Source organism: Oncorhynchus nerka, linkage group LG19 (assembly GCF_034236695.1).
Source record: "Oncorhynchus nerka isolate Pitt River linkage group LG19, Oner_Uvic_2.0, whole genome shotgun sequence".
Taxonomy (NCBI): Eukaryota; Metazoa; Chordata; class Actinopteri; order Salmoniformes; family Salmonidae; genus Oncorhynchus; species Oncorhynchus nerka.
This window is the reverse complement of record NC_088414.1, coordinates 35,773,107-35,792,278: the sequence shown is the minus strand read 5'-3', so window position 1 is coordinate 35,792,278 and position 19,172 is coordinate 35,773,107. Positions and strand designations below refer to the sequence as shown.

Genomic DNA, 19,172 nt, shown 5'->3' with positions numbered 1-19,172 from the left:
ATTCTGTCCACGCACAGCAATGTATACTTTTGCTGTTTCACTGCTATACCACCACCAAAAAGTGGTCTTAGCACAATGTGTTGTATCAGTGTCAAAAATCCACCAATGTTGCCTGACTAAAATCTATGCCTGCAACTGTTTACTTTATTAACGCCTGTTTGCCAAGACTAGAAGAACCTCGTTACAAGCCACAGAGCAGAGGAAGGTGCACCTGGGCATTGGGAGATGGACAGTGCAGGTTGTTATACAACTCTGTACCTTTCCACCACTGAACATTGCTTTTCTCTCTCCAGTCCACTGGAGAGGGAAGTGCTTCAATCTCAGTTCATAAGAGCTGCCTTTCATAGTTCCGTTACTGAGGTTATTGAAACATTCTGCTTGCCTTCTGTCCTTGAAAGTCCTACCCTCCCACACTACACAGGAAATAGGTATTCATAACGAGACGGCTTTAATAACTTCAAAACTGTACATCTTTGTGAAGAGGGAAATTCCAACAAAACAGAGAGTACGAGAGTGAATTTTATTCATTTTCTATTGAATTGATGGATTCATTGTCCTCTGTGGAGGTGGGGGTGTATCAGGCCACAGAATATGGACAGTAGATGCATGTGCAAACTTCGTCAATGGAGAGCTGCTTTGAGAGGGGGTGTATTAGTAACGCTTGCAGTAAGCTAGCAGGGTGTTAGTCTTTAGTAGACTGCAATAATACCAAACCATACCTAGGATTTGTTCTGGCGTTAAATAAGGTTTTCATGGAACCTTGTGTCTACACTGATTGAAACAGGTTTAATGACAGAAGTTCCTCTGTAAACCCATGTAAGATTGTCTTTGCAGGGGGAAAAAGATTTTCTTCCTTTCTCCTCTCTCCCATCCCTTGGCGCAAAAAAACAGCCAACAGGAGAGTTGTCAATGGGCATTCATTTCCCCCTTTACTAGGTGGCAGGTAGCCTAGTGATTAAGAGTGTTGAGCCAGTAGCTGAAAGGTAGATGGTTTGAATCCTTGAGCTGACTAAGAGCATCTGCTAAGTTACAAAAATGTAGAGTTAGCTTTTCGCAAGTCTAATTCAATGGAATAGTCACTGTAGTCATTGTCTGGTGTTGACGGGATGGAAGGTGGGTCTTCCAGAGCTGCCGGTCACAATCTCCTGCTACTCCAGTCTGGTGTCGCTCTAAACTGGTCCACATACGTGACTTCTGACCTGTCCCTTCTGCTGGACCTATGAGGTAGTAATGGGTATGAAATAATGATAAGAACGCAAAAATAAGTCAAAAGGTCTTTGAAATCCAATATATGTCTTAGTGAATGGCTGTCAATTATAATTCATGTTTGAACATGTTCCTACTTTTAGTAAATCTGTTCTTTAAGTGGTCAGGCCAGAGGAAGGGTTAGGGTTAGAGGTGGAGGGCAACAGGCAAACATGTCATGTCCCATCACAAGACTATGCTCATGTGGTTAGCAATCACATTTCTTATGCCTAAACTACTCACTAGAAGTCACACATCTGTTCCAGCAGATCTGACAGTTCTGTCATGATATTCATACAGGAAGTAAAATAGCCAGTATGATATTAGTGGCGCATTGACAATAATATCCAGGGGCGCAACTTTCACAAAAATTGCATTCCCTCAGCACAAAACTGAATGGATTTCTGTGTGGGTTTCTTGTTAATGCAGCACAATTATTTAATATTATACTGATAAATAACACAGGCTACTTTGTACTATAACATTATCTTCTCAGTTTCAGTTTTTGAAACTGTCATTTTCAGTCATGTGTTCGGGCTTGTGATCATTTTATTTAACTAGGCAAGTCAATAAATAACAAAATCTTATTTACAATGACAGCCTACCGGGGAACAGTGGGTTAACTGTTCAGGGGCAGAACGACAGATTTTTACCTTGTCAACTCAGGAATTAGATCCAGCAATTTTACGGTTTCTGGCCCAACGCTCTAACTAGGCTACCTGCAGCCCGTTTTGAAATGTCCCCTCTCCTACTTTAACTGACACCCAACATAATGCCATTTTGGAAGAATAATCTGTTTCAGATATTGTCCTATATTCCTTTGCACAGCCTTTTGTTGTTTAATTTCTGGGAGAGTTACAGGGTGTTTGACGCCATCGTGTGGTATGTTGATGAATTGAAAACCAATAAATACATTTATGACGGCACAGTCCTACGTTACTCTGCCACGATCCACGTTCAAAACAACTGGTAACTCGGAAATCTCTTCCGATTTTGGTGCGTTCAAAACAACTGGGAACTCGGAAAAAACGAGCACCGAATGGGAAAATCGATGTGAACGGTCATCCAACTCGGGAATTTGGGCCTCTTACTAGAGCTCCGACTTTCCGAAATAAAGATCACTAAACGTCATGTTTTGACCTCGTATTTTTCAGAGTTCCCAGTTGTTTTGTACGCGGAATGAGTTTACAAACGATGGTTTGAGACCCACAAATCAAAAGGATTGTATCTATTTGGTGGGTCATAAAAATGCCAAAAGGTTTTACGGGGCGGATCACAAACCTACGTTTCGTTTGTTATACACATTTAAGAGGGGATCACACCCTTGTATTGTGTACTGTGTAATGTATTGCTGATAATTGTGTAAGAATTTGACTCTCAAATGCAATGGTTCTAAATCCCCAGGACACATGTCACTCACATGGTCCTGACATCATTGATGACGCTGCGGGTATAATGCTTTGTGGCTTGTTATAAGCATGCATGAGCCTTTATAATAATCCTATTATAAGGCTTATAATATGTTACGTCTCTATATGTATGGAATGGTTAGATCATTGTGAGATGATAACACCACATTTTAAGTGGCAACAAGGTAGTGTCAAGTCAGTGAGAAATGCTGGACCAATTAAAAGACTCAGGTGCACTTCACTACATGTCCCATCATGCACATCGAAGGGGGCGTAGTCGCTGTAAGTACATGGCAAATTCCTGCAGACAGTGAGGATGAGGAGCTCCTAATCGGTAGATTAAAGCCATTTAATTGATTATTTTGATTGTGCTAGTCGTTCTACCTTAAAACGATGACTTCAACGGACCCTAGTGCATCAAATAGTGCCTTGCTTTATTTGATTTATCAGCATTTAAAGGAGAATGGTTACCAGAAGGCTGCAAACGTGCTGAAAAAACATGTAACTCAGGTATGTTTTGATACTATCCAACTCTTTTTTTTTTCGTTTCAACTTCTCATTAAACCTATATTAGCAAATAGTGTATTTGACCATTTTGAAATATGTGTGGTTATCCAGGATTTAAGTAGTGTAATTTAATATTAGGTGAGATTTGCTTTAATTATTTTCAATATTTTGTATCTGAATAAACCTACATTTATGTAAATGTTTGCAATTGACCCTCCCTTTGCATGGTGCGTCTTTCTGAATCTCTACCTTGGATTTAGTCAGCCATAACTGATGTAGAACATTATGTAACAGTTGAACACACGTTGGGGCCATGAATGGTGGCACTGTACATTTTGTGAAATGCGCACCATTGTCGTTGTTGCGAAATGATCTTCGTCTACTTGTTTTTCAGATTAATAAATGTATTTACAGCAATTGTAAATGTATTCAGTTGTCTTCAATACTTTTTCCAAAATGTATAGAGACGTATTTCATATAAAATACTCTACATCATTCTGCCCTATGCATTTATGCTTTTGGTGACCTATAGATGGAAGCACCAGAAGAGATCACCTCTTTACATGACATCTACACAAGTTGGACCAAGTAAGTATAGTATAATATGTCATATTCGTTTAGTTTGCCTCAGGCACATATTGTCATTATGCAGTGCCTATATAACATAATGTACTATGTGCCTTTGGGCGGCAGGTGGCCCAGTGGTTAAGAGCGCTGGGCCAGTAACTGAGAGGTCGCTGGTTTGAACGCTGAGCTTGACTAGGTGAAAAGAAATCTGCCAATGTGCCCTTGAGCAAGGCACTTAACCATAGTTGCTCCTGTAAGACACTCTGGACAAGAGCATCTACTAAATGACTTAAATGTAAACATGTCATGGCATCTTAAGGTAAATCATTTGTTATGTACTGCTGCCATAACACATTTTCAGGGTCTCGGAAATTGGACAAAACCCAAAACAAGAGCCTGAAGTGGATTCCACCACCCTGAAGAAGATTAAGGCCGATCCATCAACCAAAGAAGAAGAAGATGTGGACTCAAAACCAATTGGTAGGCTACCAGACCACCTGCCCTACATTAAATATAATGTTCACAGTGTATCAAATTCACAAACTCTTAATCAACCAAAAAACAGCATTAAACTGTTCCACAGAGAAGATAGACTTGATACAATAAAACTTTATTGTCCATGTTACGGCGAACAATGAAAATGTTTCTTCTGCTCCGTTCTCAACCTCCCTCTCAGAGGGCACACATAATTGAGACAAGCACTATGGTAAAGCTACATGGGTCAAGCTGCCCGACGGTAGGGGAATGTTTTCAGGATGTGAACATAGCAGCCCTCCAGTTGCCAGATCAATTCCCCCTTTTCCAGCACCCTGGCCCGGAATTCGAATTGGCCACCCTTCAGCTACAGGCCCAACTCCTTAGCCGCTGGGCTACCTACCGCCCCATCTGGCATTCATAGTTGCACGTGTAAATTCAGCATTCCTCATTACTCAGCTGTTTTTCAGATTCTCTACCTCCTGCCCCCCACACACCCCAGGGTGCAACCCCAGAGAATGAGGAGCCGGTCCCACAGGATGAGGTGGGTAGATAGAGGAGGAGCTATGATTTGGGTCGGGCCTTGGCACCAGAGCTATATATATATATATATATGTGTGTGTGTGTGTGTGTGTGTGGTGTAGAGATTTATGTTACGACAATACAGCCTTTTGGGGACTTGAATAGGTTTGGATTAGCAAATTGAAGATTGTTAAATGTTTCTAGGATGCTTAAAACAATCATAAAACAGATATAACACAGTATTTATAGTTATTTAGCTCCATTTCATATAGTTGCGGACTACTGACATTCCGATTTCTGTGTCATTATCGAAGTTGTCATCTACTCCAGTCAGTAACGGGACAGTGGAAACATCAGCCCCTGTACCAGCGGTCACCCCTTTAAAACCAGCAGTGAGCTCAGACAGTGACTCTGAGAGCAAGGAGGAGATTCCCCTCACACAGGTGAAACATGGTGTTCCATTTGGAGGATAAAGGCTTTCTCGATAAATGAGGTATATACATTATATGAAATTGACTGTGTATCCCATGTGTCTGAATGCTTACCTCTCTTCCAGGGAGATACTGTCACCCCAAAGGCCTCTTCAGCTGTCCCTACCACCACGCCCTCAAAACATGTAGACGGGAACAGCGAATCAGACAGTGAGAATGAGATTCATCCATCACAGGTGAGGGCTCTTACGACAATTGTGTTATAACTACATTCTGTAAAATTCAGATTTATGAAATATTTACTCTGTGTATTTCAGACTGTTGTCATTCCCAGTAAGGCCTCAGCTCCCAGTAAGGCCTCAGCTCCCAGTAAAACTCCAGCCATCCCTACAGCTCCCAGTAAAGCAGAGAGTTCAGACAGTGAAGAGGAGGTTACTGTCAAGGTATGTCACACCTGAATCGTTGTAAATTAAATTAATTTCAGCTAAATTATTGGACTGGTAATGGTTACTCCTAGGTAATAGCATGGTTATTCAACAACGCCTGAATGCCATGCATTTGTCTTTCCATCTTCACTCTTCTGTGTTTTTAGAAACTAGCATCTACGGCTGCTCTTATGAAACCAGCCAAGGCGATCCCAGCAGCCCCAGTGAAGCCCAGTGTAGTCATCCCCAGTCAGGCTACAGCTGCTCCCAAGACTCCTGCTGCAGGGAAGAAAACACAGAGCTCTGACAGCGACAGCTCTGACTCAGACAGTGAGGAGGAGGCTCCTAAAAAGGTGAATCCTAATGATACCTGACTACAGTAATGCTCTCACACAAATTTAAGCTTGAGTCTGAAATATATTCTATGACATACAAGCTGGGAAGTCATATAATAAAAACTCGGAGCACAATGATTGGTGACTTCCTGAACTTCCTTTGACCCATTGTACAGTATTTTTTATGAATCAACTTTAACAGTAGAGACACAGACAACCATATCTGTCGTCCAGTCACTGTAATGATGTGTGTGAACATTGGCATAGATATTATTATAGTCCTCTAAATTCACAGCTAACACCCCCGTGGACAGTTTGTATTTGGCAGGGCTGTACTGCTCCTTTGTGTTGAAGCAGTGACCCATGGTCATGTAACTCTGTTTGGACAGGGTCAATCCCCTTGGCTCTAGCCTGACAAGCTCTATAATGGCGCTCAGCTTCGAGTGACTGTCTGTGACACCGACCAGGAAACACGGTTCTCATGCCATGTTTCATTTGTCTCTGTTCCAGAAACCTGTGGCGACACCCAAAGCCAAGCCTGTGGCTGCAACTCTGGTCAAGGCAGAAGCAGTGAAATCCACCCCTATTAAAAAAACAACAAACAGCTCAGACAGTGACAGTGATGACACTGAGGAGGAGGCTCCTGTAAAGGTAGGTCACAACTGACTAATATCATGCTACCCTGTCCTATAGCAAGTTTATTTTCTTGAAGAGCTTGATATAATTTTTTGTTTCAGAATCCTGCACTGACACCCAAAGCTGCTCCTGTGAAACCAGTCAAGGCGAGCCCAGCAGCCCCAGTGAAGCCCAGTGTAGTCACCCCCAGTCAGGCTACAGCTGCTCCCAAGACTCCTGCTGCAGGGAAGAAAACACAGAGCTCTGACAGCGACAGCTCTGACTCAGACAGTGAAGATGAGTTAACTGTAAAGGTAAGTCACACCTGAGAAATAGTCATTAAACCATTTCTCCTTGTCACTAATAAAAACAAATATTGAGTTGGTTTTATTCCTGATATAATACCTTGATATATTTTTTTGTTTCAGAAATCAACACAGACCCTGAAAGCTGCTCCTGTGAAACCAGTCAAGGCGATCCCAGCAGCCCCAGTGAAGCCCAGTGTAGTCACCCCCAGTCAGGCTACAGCTGCTCCCAAGACTCCTGCTGCAGGGAAGAAAACACAGAGCTCTGACAGCGACAGCTCTGACTCAGACAGTGAAGATGAGTTAACTGTAAAGGTAAGTCACACTTGAGAAATACACTGAACAAAAATATAAATGCAACATGTAAAGTGAGGGTCCCATGTTTCATGAGGTGAAATAAAAGATCCCAGTAATGTTCCGTACGCACTAAAAGCTTATTTCTCTCTAATTTTGTGCACAAATTTGTTTGCATCCCTGTTAGTGAGCATTTCTCCTTTTCCAGGATAATCCACCCACCTGACTGGTGTGGCATATCAAGATTCTGGGTAAACAGCATGATTATTACATAGGTGTACCTTGTGCTGGCGACAATAAAAGGCTTAAAATGTGCAGTTTTGTCACACAAAACAATGCCACACATGTCTCAAGTTCTGAGGGTGCGTGCAATTGGTATGCGCTGATTGCAGGAATGTTCACCAGAGCTGTTGCCATAGAATTGAATGTTAATTTCTCTACCATAAGCTGCCTCCAATGTCTTTTTGGAGAATTTGGCAGTACATCCAACCGGCCTCACAGCGGCAGACAATGTGTAACCATGCCAGCCCAGGACCTCCACAGCCGGCTTCTTCACCTGCCGGATTGTCTGAGGAGGGTGGGGTGCTGAGGAGTATTTCTGTCTGTAAAAGCCCTTTTGTGTTGAAAAACTAATTCTGATTGGCTGGGCCTGGCTGTCAAATGGATGGGCTTATGCCCTCCAAGGCCCACCCATGGCTGCACCACTGCCCAGTCATGTTAAATCCATAGATTAGGGCTTAATCAATTGAATTCAATTGATGGATTTCCTTTTATGAAGTGTAAGCTCAGTAAAATCTTTGAAATTGTTGCATGTTGCGTTCACATTTTTGTTCAGTATAGTAATTAAACCATTTCTTGTCACTAATAAAAACAAATATTGAGTTGGTTTTATTCCTGATTTAATACCTTGATATCATTTTTTGTTTCAGAATCCTGCACAGACCCTGAAAGCTGCTCCTGTGAAACCAGCCAAGGCGAACCCAGCAGCCCCAGTGAAGCCCAGTGTAGTCACCCCCAGTCAGGCTACAGCTGCTCCCAAGACTCCTGCTGCAGGGAAGAAAGCACAGAGCTCTGACAGCGACAGCTCTGACTCAGACAGTGAAGATGAGTTAACTGTAAAGGTAAGTCACACCTGAGAAATAATAATTAAACCATTTCTCCTTGTCAATAATAAAAACAAATATTGAGTTGGTTTTATTCCTGATATAATACCTTGATATATTTTTTTGTTTCAGAAATCAACACAGACCCTGAAAGCTGCTCCTGTGAAACCAGCCAAGGCGATCCCAGCAGCCCCAGTGAAGCCCAGTGTAGTCACCCCCAGTCAGGCTACAGCTGCTCCCAAGACTCCTGCTGCAGGGAAGAAAACACAGAGCTCTGACAGCGACAGCTCTGACTCAGACAGTGAGGAGGAGGCTCCTAAGGTTTGTAAAATAATCCTACTATATAGATCCCATTTACTGTACAACGCACAACTTGATCTACTGTAGGTCATAGGAGGTGCAGTAGACCATAAACACCAAATTCATTACTTCTGTGATAGTCTCCAGATCTGCATCTGCTCTCTCCCTAAGACCAAGCTGGGGGAAGCTGCTCCAGTCAAGGCTGTAGCAGAGAAATCACCAGAACTAGTGAAGTCCAGCAAACTAGCTATCACTCCCTCAACCAGCAGAGAGCTCAGACAGTGACAGCAGTGAGGAGGACATTCCTTTCACGCAGATGAAAGAATATTTGCGCTATTAGAACACGCAAACAGCTTTTTTTCTGTGGAATCATGTCTCGAAAATGTACAACTATAATGTTGTTTATTGACACTTCTCTGTGTGGATTTGTGTTTCAGCCTCCTGCTACAGTCATAGAGGCAGCTCCCAGTAAGGCCTCAGCTCCCAGTAAGACTCCAGCCACCCCTACAGCTCCCAGTAAAGCAGAGACCTCAGACAGTGACACCTCAGACAGTGAAGAGGAGGTTACTGTCAAGGTATGTCACACTTGAGAAATAGTCATTAAACCACTTCCCCTTGTCAATAAGAAAAACAAATATTGAGTTGTTTTATTTCTGAAATAATTATTTGTTCCAGAAACAGACACCCAAAGCTGCTCCTGTGAAACCAGCCAAGGCGAGCCCAGCAGCCCCAGTGAAGCCCAGTGTAGTCACCCCCAGTCAGGCTACAGCTGCTCCCAAGACTCCTGCTGCAGGGAAGAAAACACAGAGCTCTGACAGCGACAGCTCTGACTCAGACAGTGAGGAGGAGGCTCCTGTAAAGGTCTGTATCATATTCCAGAAATATATGATTTGATAGTGGTGTTAATCCTGTGATAATACTGAGGATAAATTGGTGTATAATCCTAGAGCTTTCTTAAACCTGAATCTACTACCAAGCAGAAAACCACCCCAGTCTCAGCCCCAAGCAAGGCCAAAGCCTCTCCTAAGACCCCAGCAGCAGCTGCTAAGATGGAGACTGACAGCTCAGATTCCTCTGACAGTGAGGATGAGGCCCCTGCCAAGCCCACTCCCAGCCCAGCTAAAACCACACCCAAGGCCCCTGCTGCAGCTAAGAAGGCCGACAGCTCGGACAGTGATGAGGCTGACACTGAGGAGGGCAAGCCAGCTAAAGTAAGTCATATGTTATTAACCTGTTCTGATGTGTTTTTGGTGATGATTTGGCATCTGCAGTTGTACCGACATTCTGTTTATTTGTTTTTGTTTCTACAGAAGGTCACTGCTACCTCCGTAGCCAAACCTTCAACTCCAGTACAGGAGGAGGACAACGATTCCTCAGACAGTGAGGATGAAGAAATACCATCGGTCAGTCTCATAGCCCATCAAATTTAACTAGGGCTGTCCCGGACTAAAACAAATCTTTGTCAACCGAAAAGTCGTCTGGTCCAAAAAGAACGTTGTATTTTTCCATATATAGACACACCCTATGTGTTTTAATAAAAATAACGTTATGCATTGAGCTTGTCTGAGGCTTAAAGCTTATGGTTTGATGAAATAAGACAAATGCCTCATGATGGCGCCAGAGATCTAGATAACCAGAAGAGAACCTGACTCCACTATTCTCCTCCCTCTCCTGCTGGCTTTCACAGGTTCTGCCATTACTCCCCTGAAGTTGCCAGTAATAGGCTACATGAGGAGTTAGAAAACATTTTCATGTGGAATGCAAATTTATCTTAGCAATCCTACCCATCTGTGTGCCAGTTCATATGCACATTTTTATGAAACAGTTTAATTTCATTTATAATAACGGCTTCATATCTGAAAATCATTGTCATGTGGTTAATACAAATTATATCCAAATCTAAATGAAAAAGATACTAACCTAAAAAGTAACCAACTATGTAAAAATGTGTCTACATAAAACCAACAAATAAAAACTGCAGTTTGCAGGTAGAAAGTATCCTGATAAAATAAATATCCTATCATTTACATTGGCTACACATGGCCACCTAAATATAAATGGTACCAGCACCCAAAATGAGTACCGGAACATATTTCAGTTCAAGTCAAACACTGATAAGAAGTAATCATGTAGGCATATTTTATGATGTTTCAACTAGCTCAGAGCATGACATGTTTTGCTTTCACGCTAAGTGGTTATCAAAAGGGAGAGAGCTGGGGAGATTTTTCAGGTAGCCTATGGCCTACTGTGGCCTACTTCTATTTGTGCGCGTCTTTACTCAACATGGACAGGAGTGCCCCAAATAAAAGGCAATGACTAAATTTACCAAACTCGTAAATGAAATGAAATAAACCAAAACAAGTTTCTCACAAGTGTAGCATAGGTTGTGCGCTCTGTTAATAATGTGTCCACTCCGACAATGACAACGGGAAGACTGGAATAATAATATTTAATGCATTCAAATAATTAACATAACCAGAGTAACAAACATTGTAGATTATACATTCTAGGAATTAAATGTACTACTGGTGATATACAGTACCAGACAAAAGTTTGGACACACCTACTCATTCAAGGGTTTTTCTTTATTATTACATTGAAGAATAGTAGTGAAGACATCAAAACTATGAAATAACACTTATGGAATCATGTAGTAACCAAAAAAGTGTTAAACAAATCCAAATAGATTTTAGATTCTTCAAGTTGCCACCCTTTGCCTTGATGACAGCTTTGCACACTCGTTGCATTCTCTCAACCAGCTTCACCTGAAATAATTTTCCAACAGTCTTGAAGGAGTTCCCACATATGCTGAACACATGTTGGCTGCTTTTGCTTCACTCTGCGGTCCAACTCATCCAAACCATCTCAATTGGGTTGAGGTCGGGTGATTGTGGAGGCCAGGTCATCTGATGCAGCACTCCATCACTCTCTTTAGTCAAATAGCCCTTACACAGCCTGGAGGTGTGTTGGGTCATTGTCCCGTTGAAAAACAAATGATAGTCCCACTAAGTGCAAACCAGATGTTATGGTGTATCGCAGCAGAACGCTGTGGTAGCCATGCTGGTTAAGTGTGCTTTGAATTATAAATAAATCACTTACAGTGTCCCCAGCAAAGCACCCCCACACCATCACACCTCCTCCTCCATGCTTCACGGTGGGAACCACACATGCGGAGATCATACGTTCACCTGCACTGCATCTCACAAAAACACGGCGGTTGGAACCAAAAATCTCAAAGGACAGATTTCCACCGTTCTAATGTCCATAGCTAGTGATTCTTGGCCAAATCAAGTCTCTTCCTCTTATTGGTGTCCTTTAGTAGTGGTTTCTTTTCAGCAATTCGACCATGAAGGCCTGATTCACGCAGTCTCCTCTGAACAGTTGATGTTGAGATGTGTCTGTTACTTGAACTCTGTGAAGCATTTCTTTGGGCAGCAATTTCTGAGGCTGGTAACTGAATGAATGTATCCTCTGCAGCAGAGGTAACTCTGGGTCTTCCTTTCCTGTGGTGGTCCTCATGAGAGCCTGTTTCATCATAGCATTGATGGTTTTTGCGGCTGCACTTGAAGAAACTTTCAAAGTTCTTAATTTTCTGGATTGACTGACCTTCATGTCTTAAAGTAATGATGGACTGTCGTTTCTCTTTGCTTATTTGAGCTGTTCTTTCCATAATATGGACTTGGTTTTTTACCAAATATGGCTATCTTCTTTATACCACCCCTACCTTGTCACAACACAACTGATTGGCTCAAACGCATTAAGAAGGAAAGAAATTCCACAAATGAACTTTTAACAAGGCACACTTGTTAATTGAAAGGCATTCCAGGTGACTACTTCATGAAGTTGGTTGAGAGAATGCAAAGAGTGTGCAAAGCTGTCGTCAAGGCAAAGGGTGGCTACTTTGAAGAATCTTTAAATATAAAATATATTTTGATTTGTTTGACACTTTTGTTTACTACATGATTCCATACGTGTTATTTCATAGTTTTGATGTCTTCACTACTTTTCTACAATGTAGAAAATAGTACAAAATAAAGAAAAACCCTGGAATGAGTAGGTGTGTCCAAACTTTTAACTGGTACTGTTTAGTCGAGCAGTAACAAATATATACAATCTCGGTCGACCAACAGCCAAACAATCGACCAATCAACTAATTGGGGTCAGCCCTAAATTAAACTGATAATTACTGTGCATATCAAAGTGAAAATGTTTGGCTGTGGCATTTATTATATAAACTTCAACTTGCATAGATTAAATTGACCTTGTATTTTATCTGTGCTTATGAATCTGACGTATGTGACCAGAAACCAGAATCCACACCATCTGAGAAATCTGTCACGCAAACCCAGGCAACGCCTCCTGCTGGCAAGGAGGGAGGTACAGAGGAACACAGTCCAGCAGAGGTATGTACGGTATGGACGATGTAGGCATGTCATAGAACACAGTCCAGCAGAGGTATGTACGGTACGGGAGATGTAGGGATGTCATGGAACACAGTCCAATGGGTATGTACGGTACGGGAGATGTAGGGATGTCACGGAACACAGTCCAACAGGTATGTACTGTATGGGAGATGTAGGGATGTCATGGAACACAGTCCAACAGGTATGTACGGTACGGGAGATGTAGGGATGTCATGGAACACAGTCCAACAGGTATGTACTGTATGGGAGATGTAGGGATGTCATGGAACACAGTCCAACAGGTATGTACTGTATGGGTGATGTAGGGATGTCATGGAACACAGTCCAACAGGTATGTACTGTATGGGAGATGTAGGGATGTCATGGAACACAGTCCAACAGGTATGTACGGTACGGGAGATGTAGGGATGTCATGGAACACAGTCCAACAGGTATGTACTGTATGGGAGATGTAGGGATGTCATGGAACACAGTCCAACAGGTATGTACGGTACGGGAGATGTAGGGATGTCATGGAACACAGTCCAACAGGTATGTACTGTATGGGAGATGTAGGGATGTCATGGAACACAGTCCCAACAGGTATGTACTGTACGGGTGATGTAGGGATGTCATGGAACACAGTCCAACAGGTATCTACGGTACGGGAGATGTAGGGATGTCATGGAACACAGTCCCAACAGGTATGTACGGTACGGGAGATGTAGGGATGTCATGGAACACAGTCCAACAGGTATGTACTGTATGGGAGATGTAGGGATGTCATGGAACACAGTCCAACAGGTATGTACTGTATGGGTGATGTAGGGATGTCATGGAACACAGTCCAACAGGTATGTACTGTATGGGAGATGTAGGGATGTCATGGAACACAGTCCAATGGGTATGTACTGTATGGGTGATGTAGGGATGTCATGGAACACAGTCCAACAGGTATGTACTGTATGGGAGGTGTAGGGATGTCATGGAACACAGTCCAACAGGTATGTACGGGAGATGTAGGGATGTCATGGAACACAGTCCAACAGGTATGTACGGTACGGGAGATGTAGGGATGTCATGGAACACAGTCCAACAGGTATGTACGGGAGATGTAGGGATGTCATGGAACACAGTCCAACAGGTATGTACGGTACGGGAGATGTAGGGATGTCATGGAACACAGTCCAACAGGTATGTACGGGAGATGTAGGGATGTCATGGAACACAGTCCCAACAGGTATGTACGGTACGGGAGATGTAGGGATGTCATGGAACACAGTCCAACAGGTATGTACGGGAGATGTAGGGATGTCATGGACATTCTTTCTGGACTGCTAATTGTTCGTTTTTCCACCAACACCATATTGGTTCCTTATTCATATTGCACTTCATGCCTTGACAGAAGGTTGAAGCTATTCCAGTCATACCTACAACTGAAACAGCAGCTGAGGAAAACAGCAGTGATGATCCAACCGATATTGAAGGATCTCCTCCTGAAGGTACACCAGCCCAGACCTCACTCCTGTCATGTGTTGTTTTTGGGTGTTGACCATTTTGCTTGGTGTAGTTGCATTTTGGTTAGTTCTGTGTCTGTTGCTATCTATGACCTCCTCCTTTCCATGACAGTCCCTGAGGTGGACACACCCCCTGCCTCTGGGCCAGAGAGTGAAAAGGAGGAGGAGGTCCCAGAGAGTCCCCAGAAGGTCCTAAAGACAGATACTTCTTCAGAGAAACCCAAGACAGAGGATCAGATAGTGACCTCTACAACATCAGAGGACAAGAGTGACACCCCTGAACTCCCATCAGAAGCCCCTGCTACGGGTAAGACCAGCCATTTCTCCCCACCTGGTCTAGAAGAACCAAACGTGGACTCGACTGACAACTTGGATCACTTTAGAGCTGAGGCCAGAAAAGGTACAGACCACACATCATAATGCAGTATCTAAATTAACAAAGGACAGGAACATAAGCTAAGTACAAATGAGTGTTCAACAAAAGTGAAACACAGATAGAGGACAGTCACAACAGAAACACTGTTCATAAAGTTTGGGATGAAATAAAAAAGATATGACTTGCCATCATCTTGCAATGAAATAACTGAGAGGGAGAAAAACAAGCAAAATACAGTCAAACAAGTAAATGACCAGTCTTATGAAATGTATTTTTTAAATGTATCTTTAGCTGCTGAGATCAGAACTGCTTTAGAAGAGGAGTCAAAGGAGTGTGTTGACCCAGTTATCACCAATTCAGCATCTGAAGACTCGGAGGTAAGTAAAGTAATCAATGATGTAACCCTTTGTCTGTGAGACACCATGTGTCTGTGAAGACACCCTGTGTCTGTGAAGACACCCTGTGTCTGTGAGAAACCCTGTGTCTGTGAGACACCATGTGTCTGTGAAGACACCATATGTCTGTGAGACACCCTGTGTCTGTGAGACACCCTGTGTATGTGAAGACACCCTGTGTATGTGAAGACACCCTGTGTATGTGAAGACACCCTGTGTATGTGAAGACACCCTGTGTCTGTGAAGACACCCTGTGTATGTGAAGACACCCTGTGTCTGTGAAGACACCCTGTGTATGTGAAGACACCCTGTGTATGTGAAGACACCCTGTGTCTGTGAAGACACCCTGTGTCTGTGAAGACACCCTGTGTCTGTGAAGACACCCTGTGTCTGTGAAGACACCATATGTCTGTGAGACACCCTGTGTCTGTGAGACACCCTGTGTCTGTGAGACACCCTGTGTCTGTGAAGACACCATATGTCTGTGAGACACCCTGTGTCTGTGAAGACACCCTGTGTCTGTGAGACACCCTGTGTCTGTGAGACACCCTATGTCTGTGAGACACCCTGTGTATGTGTAGACACCCTATGTCTGTGAGACCCTATGTCTGTGAGACACCCTGTGTCTGTGAGACACCCTGTGTATGTGAAGACACCCTATGTCTGTGAGACACCCTATGTCTGTGAGACACCCTGTGTCTGTGAGACACCCTGTGTCTGTGAGACACCCTGTGTCTGTGAGACACCCTGTGTCTGTGAGACACCCTGTGTATGTGAAGACACCCTGTGTCTGTGAGAAACCATGTGTCTGTGAGACACCCTGTGTATGTGAAGACACCCTGTGTATGTGAAGACACCCTGTGTATGTGAGACACCCTGTGTATGTGAAGACACCCTGTGTATGTGAAGACACCCTGTGTCTGAGAGACATCCTGTGTCTGTGAGACCCTGTGCACGGCTGATATGAAACAATAAATCAAAGTGACCAAATGCTTTGATTGAAGGTTTTGCTTTGATCTTAACAATATTCTATTGTTGTTGCCCCTCTGTTTTTCATCACCATGTAGCCTGAAAAAGTGACCATTGAGACAGTTGTTGAGACAATCCCCACAGAGACAGAGGAGCCGAACACTGATACCCCAACACCTGGATCAAAGAGGAAGAGGAGTAAAGAGACAACGGACGCAACTCCCAAGAAGAAGAAGATGAAGAAGAAGAAGAAGGGGGAGGTTGAAGAGAATGGGCAGCCTGCAGTAGAGGAGGATGGGGATGAGTCCAGTCTGGACACAAAGGGGTTGGAGCTGACTCCATCAGGTATACTATCCAGAGCTCTCTAACCCTGTTTCTGGAGAGCTACCATCCTGTAGGTTTACGTCATCCTGGAAAGCTAGTGTCCTGTAGGGTTTAACTCAAACCCTAATGTAGCACACCTGATTCTAAAAAAATTAGCTGGTTGATAAGCTGAATCATGTTAGTTACAACTGGAGTTGGAGTTAAAACCTACAGGAGGGTAGATCTCCAGGAACAGGGTTGGAGTTAAAACCTACAGGAGGGTAGATCTCCAGGAACAGGGTTGGAGTTAAAACCGACAGGACATTAGCTCTTCAGGAACAGGGTTGGAGTTAAAACCTACAGGAGGGTAGATCTCCAGGAACAGGGTTGGAGTTAAAACCTACAGGAGGGTAGATCTCCAGGAACAGGGTTGGAGTTAAAACCTACAGGAGGGTAGATCTCCAGGAACAGGGTTGGAGTTAAAACCTACAGGAGGGTAGATCTCCAGGAACAGGGTTGGAGTTAAAACCTACAGGAAGGTAGATCTCCAGGAACAGGGTTGGAGTTAAAACCTACAGGAGGGTAGATCTCCAGGAACAGGGTTGGAGTTAAAACCTACAGGACATTAGATCTCCAGGAACAGAGTTCGAGAGCCCTGAGAGAAAGAGGCACAAGAGAAAGCTAATGATAATTATTCCTGGACCATAAACAACCCTTAACCACTAATAGGCTAAGGGTAGGGCTAGGGGTTGCTTTGTATTACCTGCTAAATAACTGAATGTAACCTGTAACCATCATCTATAGTCAACATTTCTGTTACATCGATTTTCTCCGTTTTACAGACGATTCCAAGGTGGATACCACCCCGGCTTCAGAGTCTGGCTCCACCACTCTTGTTCTGTCAGCAAAGTCACTCAAGAAAAGGAAAAGAAAGAGGGCGAAGAAAAGAGGTGCGAAGGCCGAGAGGGAGTCACCGGAAGAGGACGAAAAAACAGACTTCGTCCCAAAAAATAAAAAAATAAAAAAGAGCAAGAAAAACACAACATCCAACCTGACACCACCAACTCCAAAGACCACAGCTGCTAAGAGGCCTCTTCCTCCCACCCCTGAGCCGGAGGAGCTAGAGACTCCCAAGAAGAAGAAGAAGAAGAAAGTTGCAGAGAAAGGGTGCGCTGTGAAGGAAAATACAACTCCAGGCATTGAAACAAAGAAGAAAAAGAAGAAAGTCGCAGAGAAAGGGAGCGCTGTGAAGTTAAATACAACTCCAGGCATTGAAACAAAGAAGAAAAAGAAGAAGGCTACTAAAGCTGAAAACACTGTGAAAGACTCTGCAATCTCAACTCCTGAACCGAGCCTTACACCAGAGACCCCAAAAAACAAAAAGAGTAAGTGCAATGCGGGACAAACAAGAAAGGTTGCTTCTCTAAGTATTAAGTTAATTTGTTGTGTGTTTCCATTATGATTGGGTTCTACAGAGAAAAACAAGCTGACAGAGAAAAAGGAGAAAATTAAAACTGCATGGAAAACACCAGTAAAAGCCTCAACAGGACCTTTGCCTAACACAGAAGTGACTAAGGTATGGGACAGAAACACTATCTGGGGCATAGGTGCATATCAATAGAAAATTATGAATTATGCAAATTGTATTATTTGGATGCATAAAATAGTTATAATGGCACTGATATTTCCTTTTTTCTTTTTCTTAAGAAAAATAAGTCCTTCAAAAAGAAATAATCCAATGGTGAAATGTCAGGTACATATACATCATATATTCATTCATCATTTTCCCAGAGCCCAAAATGACTTACATCATTTCTCAAACCTAATGTTACTTTGCAGGAGATGGTGGATATCTTCTCCAGGGAATGAAGTGGAGCTGCCAACGTCAATCAGAAGACCACCTCGATCACACTGGTGCCTGAGGTTTCAACCAAAAGAAGGGGAAACTGGAGTTCTGGCCTGTACATGTACTTAAGGTTCTACACATGTATTTTAGGGGAACATCTGTATTGTGTTACTAACAACACAATCTATGTTTTAACCATATATTCTATAAGCTTGCTAAACCAGGCATGTATTGACATGAAAAAGGCAAAATAATCATACCATTCTATTTGAAATGTTGAATAAACGGGACACAGAAACTAACACATTTGCACAGCCTGATGGAACGTGAACCCATCGTCAGTGTATTTGCCAAGTCCTAACCAATGATAAAACAATCATTAGGTATTAATATGTCCTTGGTCTAGCATTGCTGTCTTGATAATGTTGTAGGGTGTAGTACTCTTGCATGTTGTGGGTTTTCATTTCTGTTCTTTAAGCTGTGAACACTTCCACATAATTGTGTGTAAGGTAAGGGATTGTTAGGACTCAAAATGGGGAACACTTGTAGCAAATGTCACTCCAAATACTGTACTATGCACCTCACGAATCCTATTGCTGAGCCCATAGCCTTGTGTTTTAGCACATATGTTAGACCCATACACCTATGCAGAGGAAGGTTCTGAGGGACCAGAGGAGGATAGCTGATCTGACTGACTCAGAGAATTTGCTGAACTCCCATGTTTACAAACCAGTATTTGTGTCACATTCTTGTGAAAACAAACTTTTCTTCCATTTGTCATTTTCTGATTGTTCATTATCAATAAAAAATGGTTTAATCTCTTAATCTGGT

The 19,172-nt window shown here is 42.9% G+C and overlaps 1 protein-coding gene across 1 annotated transcript; it reads left to right on the top strand.

The window, feature by feature from the left end:
* Positions 1-2,918: 2,918 nt before the first annotated feature.
* LOC115101478 (nucleolar protein dao-5-like) lies at positions 2,919-19,166 on the top strand. The gene is made up of 26 exons (XM_029620992.2): positions 2,919-3,164; positions 3,694-3,749; positions 4,090-4,208; positions 4,673-4,746; positions 5,039-5,167; positions 5,281-5,391; positions 5,473-5,598; positions 5,748-5,933; positions 6,426-6,566; positions 6,653-6,844; positions 6,959-7,150; positions 8,059-8,250; positions 8,365-8,553; positions 8,970-9,107; positions 9,208-9,393; positions 9,513-9,743; positions 9,843-9,935; positions 12,837-12,935; positions 14,341-14,437; positions 14,565-14,759; positions 15,120-15,205; positions 16,291-16,537; positions 17,338-17,880; positions 17,971-18,071; positions 18,203-18,248; positions 18,335-19,166. Exons 1-25 carry the CDS (start codon positions 3,048-3,050, stop codon positions 18,227-18,229), a joined length of 3,867 nt encoding a protein of 1,288 aa, XP_029476852.2. The 5' UTR covers positions 2,919-3,047; the 3' UTR covers positions 18,230-18,248; positions 18,335-19,166.
* Positions 19,167-19,172: the final 6 nt, after the last annotated feature.